The 6,245-nt window shown below is 54.5% G+C and overlaps 1 protein-coding gene across 1 annotated transcript in view; it reads left to right on the top strand.

Annotated features, from left to right (window-relative positions):
- The window catches only part of DYNC1H1 (dynein cytoplasmic 1 heavy chain 1), a 76,590-nt gene that overhangs the window by 62,161 nt on the left and 8,184 nt on the right, over positions 1-6,245 (top strand). Inside the window, exons 52-62 of the mRNA XM_023537135.1 lie at positions 585-800; positions 1,480-1,692; positions 1,815-1,942; positions 3,560-3,713; positions 4,238-4,384; positions 4,479-4,629; positions 4,791-5,044; positions 5,131-5,265; positions 5,354-5,448; positions 5,598-5,772; positions 5,944-6,019. Coding sequence (XP_023392903.1) covers positions 585-800; positions 1,480-1,692; positions 1,815-1,942; positions 3,560-3,713; positions 4,238-4,384; positions 4,479-4,629; positions 4,791-5,044; positions 5,131-5,265; positions 5,354-5,448; positions 5,598-5,772; positions 5,944-6,019 — 1,744 coding nt within the window. The remainder of the gene's footprint in view (positions 1-584; positions 801-1,479; positions 1,693-1,814; positions 1,943-3,559; positions 3,714-4,237; positions 4,385-4,478; positions 4,630-4,790; positions 5,045-5,130; positions 5,266-5,353; positions 5,449-5,597; positions 5,773-5,943; positions 6,020-6,245) is intronic.

Genomic DNA, 6,245 nt, shown 5'->3' with positions numbered 1-6,245 from the left:
GAAGGCAGCGTCAGTTAGCGACATCAGTGCCCTTCAGACCGTTTCCACTCAAAGAGGTAGATTTCTTCCCCATGTTCCTGGCAAGAGTTTTCTGACCCTTAACCACACAAGCCATACCCTTGCTGCAGTCAGAGCAGAGGCCCCCCCGCCCACTGCCACAGAGTTGGCCCCACTCTGTCTCCTGTTGGGGGAGGGGGAAGGACAAGGGGCCAGAGTCCTTCTCAGCAGCGGTGTCACTGTCTCCTAATGGGGCTCAGTCAGTCTCGTCCTCCGCGGTCACCAGGGCAGCAGGTGAAAACTGGCCTTTCCATTTTGATTTCCCAAAAGCTCCCCTGTTCTTTGGCGCTACACTTGCTTAGAAACGCAACCCCTTTTTTTCAGCGACGCCATAAGGGAGAAGATGAAGAAAAACTACATGTCCAACCCAAGCTACAACTACGAAATTGTGAACCGGGCTTCGCTGGCCTGCGGTCCCATGGTGAAATGGGCGATCGCCCAGGTGAGTCGCACGGCTAGGAGCTCCCGTGGGCCGTGACGTCTTGTCCGGTCACTTTTCCTCGACAGTTACCATTTGCCCCCCTCAGCTTAACTATGCAGACATGTTGAAGCGAGTGGAGCCCCTGCGCAACGAGCTGCAGAAGCTGGAAGATGACGCCAAGGACAACCAGCAGAAGGCCAACGAGGTGGAGCAGATGATCCGCGACCTGGAAGCCAGCATCGCCCGCTACAAGGAGGAGTACGCGGTGCTCATCTCCGAGGCCCAGGCCATCAAAGCCGACCTGGCCGCTGTCGAAGCAAAAGTAAGCTCTTCCACGGGTCTTGTCGCCAGTGCGCTCCCTTCCCCCGCCCCCTGAAGGCTCCGTTTTGGTGTTAATGTGGAACGCTTGCTGGCCTCAGCAGGTGGACCGGGATTATCATGGTGACAGGTGCTGCATGGGCCACATTCTCAGTGAATTAGCTCTGTAAAGTCTGAGGGGTTCCTGATGACTGTCCTGCACATCGCTGAGTGGCGTTTAGATAGAGACCGCCAGGGCAATCTGAAGCCAGTGAGCCTGCTCCCCGGTGGCCGGCTCCACACCTGTTAGTTCTCGGGCCTCGACTTCATAAGCGACGTCACTGAGGGCCTCCTTGTCAGGATGTCCCATCCACTGCCCCCTCGCTCATGTCCGCCCACACTTCTCTTCAGCCCTCAGACTCTAATCCCTGCCACCAGCATCTCTCCCTCCAGGCCACCTGTTCCCCCCACCTTTCCTCTCTCCTGTCCCATCGCTGCTCACGCACAGGCTGAATCTCTGCACTTGCCTCACGCCTGACCGGATTCTGACACTCGTCACTGGCCATGTACAGCCTGGGCCCCATCTCCTCTGGGATTGCGAATCGCTTGAGCAGGATTCTATTTCTAGCACACACAAACCTGCACCCAGCATGGAGGGACAGATCCGCTCTTTCATCTGTAAATCCCGTGTTGTCTCCTGTCAGGTGAACCGGAGCACGGCTCTTCTGAAGAGTTTGTCTGCCGAACGCGAACGATGGGAGAAAACAAGTGAAACTTTCAAAAACCAGATGTCTACCATCGCTGGGGACTGTCTTCTGTCGGCCGCGTTTATTGCTTATGCGGGTTATTTTGACCAGCAGATGCGGCAAAACTTGTTTACCACCTGGTCCCATCACTTACAGCAGGCCAACATCCAGGTAACCGTCCGTAGGGAGTTGCAAAAAGACGTGTTTGGGGTGTGAGGCAAACTGCCGTCCGGGCAGCTGGTGCAGCCCTAACTAGACGCGGAGAAGGGAGGCCAACCGCCTTGCTCTCTCAGTTCCGCACAGATATCGCCAGGACCGAGTATCTTTCCAATGCCGACGAGCGCCTTCGCTGGCAGGCCAGCTCCTTACCTGCAGACGACCTGTGCACGGAGAACGCGATCATGCTGAAGCGCTTCAATAGGTATGTGCTCATGCGCACGAGGAGGGCAGCTTGGAAGTTCTCGTGTGTGATGAGTCCGGTATAATTTTTTTCGAAACACCTTTGAGAAGGTGAGTAGGCAGTTGGGAGCGGGCTTGCAGGGCTGGCAGGTGCGTGCTGGTCCCCGACCCATTCCATCCTTCCACATCGGCTGGCTGAACTGCTCTGCGGTGTGAATACACGTCTAGCGTGACGTGAGATTGACGGGCAGGATTGTGTGTCGGGGTGGACGTTAAAACAGACCAGAAGTTAAAGAGGAACTTGTTACCCGTTTTTTGGTATAAGGCCAGAGTAACAAATGGAACGTGGCTTCAGTGAAGGTCAGCGACACTGTAGGCCATGGGGGTCCTCACTTCTGACCCCGGACAGGCCGCCCAGCTCCTAAGGCTTGACCCTTCTCTGTGGCCACTCTACACCCAGACACCCTCAACGTTTTCTCTTCTTTAAAAAATTCACTCCGAGATTTCTTTTTAACGTCATCTCAATATCTGAGAACTTTTGAGCCCTTGCAGGATGCCACTGTCCCAGGGACACAAAGATGATGACTCTTCCAGGTGTCATTTGATTTTGAGCAAGCCCTCCGGTCCCATGTGTGGCTCAGCCTCTTGCCAGATGGTGCTGGGGAGAATATTGATCCGTCAGTTGTCTGTGTGAGGGGCCGGATTCGTGTGAATGGACAACACGATCACTTCTAGGTGTTTACTCAGTAGACTGACACACGTAGAGAGTGACAGACCTAAGGGTGTTCGAGGACGGGGTGTATGCCAGCAGAAGCCTGGAAATGCCTCACAGGCCCCACCTTAGTGCCAGCTGACGGAGGCCCGCGCTCACCACCACGGGAGCTGGGCGTCCTTGCAGACCAGGCCGTTCACACGGGACCTGCATGCAGAGAGTGCTCCAGCAGGGAGAGCGGGGGCGGGCTGTGCTCCCCCCGGATGCACATGTGTCTGTAAACACCGAAACGTGCTTCGCGTGGGCAGACCAGAAACAGGACCAATGGATGGTGGGGGGTTCTCCTCACGTACCCTTCCATGAGCATTTGTGTGTATGTTACATGTTTTTAAATTTTTTGATTGGCTGTAGGACCCTGAACACTTCAGCCTTTTTGTGCCTCATTTTCCTGCTCTGTAAGAATGGGTCTGATATCAGTACCTATCTCGTAGATTATTGTGGAGATTGAATGAAGACGTGTCTATAATTTGCCAGAGTCCCTGACAACTTAAACTCTTTATAATTGTTGGGTCTTGGTGCTGCTCTAGCACTGTCGATACGTACTTAATAGGAGGTCGCTGTCTAGAAGGGATGTAAATAATACACAGCACAGTAATTCTAACGTGGCGTGCTCGGCCTTTGGACAGGCACGTGCAGGACGCTGAGAGAGCACCTGTGCCCCAGAGAGGGCCCTCAGTCCGTGCCTGCCTTCCTTCCCTCTTCATTACAGAAGTTCTGAAACAGACGATTTTAGCATTAAGCACCTAGGCCGCGTCTCTGCAGGGCGATCGGGGAGGGGCGGCCTCTCCGCCTGCCTCACGGGGCTCCGTGCCATGTCTGCGCGTGTCCCGTTGGCTCCTGCAGCCTGCTCTTCCGCCTCATCCACAGGTACCCGCTCATCATCGACCCCTCCGGACAGGCCACGGAGTTCATTATGAATGAGTACAAGGACCGTAAGATCACGCGGACCAGCTTCCTGGATGACGCCTTTAGGAAGAACCTGGAGAGCGCACTGCGGTTTGGTAACCCCCTGCTGGTCCAGGTATGTGCGTCTGGATTCTTCAGACCCCGCTTCCAAGAGAATTCTTTTTAGGGCTACGTTTAGATTTTTTTTAAACAGTTGATGTGAAATAAAACTAAGTTACACAATACAAAGTGATAGTTTTGAACTTTGTAAGACTTCATTTGATACTAAAGAAAGGATAAAGCTTTGGGATTGTTCTCTTAAAAAATAAGTCCAACAAAAGCAGGGTTTGCACTTAAAATTCCACTTAGTCTATAAGTCATCAGTGTCCACTGGAGCCACCTGCAGTGATCGACGTGCTCTGCAGCCGGTGCTGTCCAGCGTGGCAGTCACACAGTGGCTGATGTGACTAAAGAAAGGAATTTTAATGGAGGTGGCCACATGGGGCTCGTGCCTACCATATTGGCCAGCGCAGGTCTGAATGGCTAGGTGCTCCGGGAAGGTGTTTATCTGGAGTGGGGAGTCAGTGTTGTTACACCATGATTTGGGTGAACTCAATACTGTGAAGCCCTAACCGGCAAACTTCGTACGTGTGTCTACAGGATGTGGAAAGCTATGATCCAGTTCTGAATCCGGTGCTGAACCGTGAAGTCCGGCGAACGGGGGGTAGAGTACTGATTACCCTTGGTGACCAAGATATAGACCTGTCCCCATCATTTGTCATCTTCTTGTCCACCCGCGATCCAACTGTAAGCAGAGGCACTTCGCGTATAAACGTGTGGCGGTATTGGGAGTTAACAGCCGAAGTGACAAAGCAGACTGTGCTGTCACCCCTTTTGGCAGGTCGAGTTCCCACCAGATCTCTGCTCCCGGGTCACGTTTGTCAACTTCACAGTCACTCGAAGCAGTTTACAAAGCCAGTGTCTAAATGAAGTACTTAAAGCAGAGAGACCCGACGTGGACGAAAAACGTTCCGATCTTCTTAAACTTCAAGGTACGTTTCTGGATCTGTGGCTTTCAGATCCAGGGGCAGGTGAGGAGGTTGGACTTCTAAGGGACTGGGAGGTTTCCAGGTTGTGACGGACTCTTCAGAGAGCTTTCCTTGTGAGAGAAGGCAAGTACTCCGGCAAACTCAGGCTGTTTCCATCACCGAAGGAGAATTTCAGCTGCGTTTGCGTCAGCTGGAGAAGTCTCTGCTGCAAGCTCTGAACGAGGTGAAAGGGCGCATTTTGGATGACGACACGATCATAACGACTCTGGAGAACCTCAAGAGGGAGGCGGCCGAGGTGACAAGGAAAGTCGAGGAGACCGACATCGTGATGCAGGAAGTGGAGACCGTGTCCCAGCAGTACCTGCCGCTGTCCACTGCCTGCAGCAGCATCTACTTCACCATGGAGGCTCTGAAGCAGGTGACCTGCGGCGGGCAGCAGGGGCCAGGCGGGGCCCGCGGCGCTGCGCCCCGCGGGTGCTAACGGTCGTCGTCCTGGCCCCTCAGATACACTTCCTGTACCAGTACTCCCTCCAGTTCTTCCTGGACATCTATCACAACGTCCTGTACGAGAACCCGAACCTGAAGGGCGTCACGGACCACACGCAGCGCCTCTCCAGCATAACGAAGGACCTCTTCCAGGTGTGGCGCCGGCACGTGGCGGTTTCCCCGGGGGGAAGTGCAGACGCGATCCCTCAGAAGCAACAGCATTTCCTGCTTCTGTGCCCAGGTGGCGTTCAACCGGGTGGCCAGGGGCATGCTGCACCAGGACCACATCACCTTCGCCATGCTGCTGGCGAGAATCAAACTGAAGGGCACGATCGGGTAAGGCCGGGCGCCCCGCCTCACCTCCCTCCTGGACGACGGCGTTCGACGTTAGGATGTGTTCTTGTTTTCTCTAAGTCATTACTGCTCTTTTAGTGACAGCAGAAATGAACCTAAAAGACCCAGCTAGCCCGTCGCCTCCTTTGCAGGGAGCCCACCTACGAGGCCGAGTTCCAGCACTTCCTGAGAGGGAAGGAGATCGTGCTGAGTGCCGGCTCGACGCCCGAGATCCGGGGCCTCACCGTGGAGCAGGCCGAAGCAGTTGTGAGGCTGAGCTGTCTCCCTGCATTTAAAGATCTGATCGCAAAGGTTCAGGCCGACGAGGTGGGTGTTCCAGACGTGCCTGTCCCCAGGAAATTGGCAGTGAGGGAGCGCGTGTGTCGTGGCAAACCCAGAAACATGTTCATGCGCTTATCAAACGTCTGGTAGGCCAGGCCCAGCCTGTGCCCACTGAGATGGCCTGCCCACGGTGACACTCCCGCTGTCTCTCCACAGCAGTTCAGCATCTGGCTGGACAGCAGCTCCCCAGAGCAGACAGTGCCGTACCTCTGGAGCGAAGACACGCCAGCAAGTAAGCCCCGGTCAGGCCTCCTTGCTTTCATTCCAGACCTAAATGTCCGGTTGGGTTTTGGTGCTTGAAGAAGGGACGCTGCCCCCAGATAGTCCCTGGTTCCTAAAAGAAATATTCCAGTGTTAAAACTTGAGGAGTTAGCTTAGAAGTAGGAGAGCAAAAAATTCCTAATTCCTGTTCCAACTCACTCTTAAAGACCAAAAGAGAAACAGGAAGGCCTTTGCCC

Source organism: Pteropus vampyrus, unplaced genomic scaffold (assembly GCF_000151845.1).
Source record: "Pteropus vampyrus isolate Shadow unplaced genomic scaffold, Pvam_2.0 Scaffold178, whole genome shotgun sequence".
In the NCBI taxonomy this organism is placed as follows: Eukaryota; Metazoa; Chordata; class Mammalia; order Chiroptera; family Pteropodidae; genus Pteropus; species Pteropus vampyrus.
This window is presented reverse-complemented; position numbering and strand designations above follow the sequence as displayed.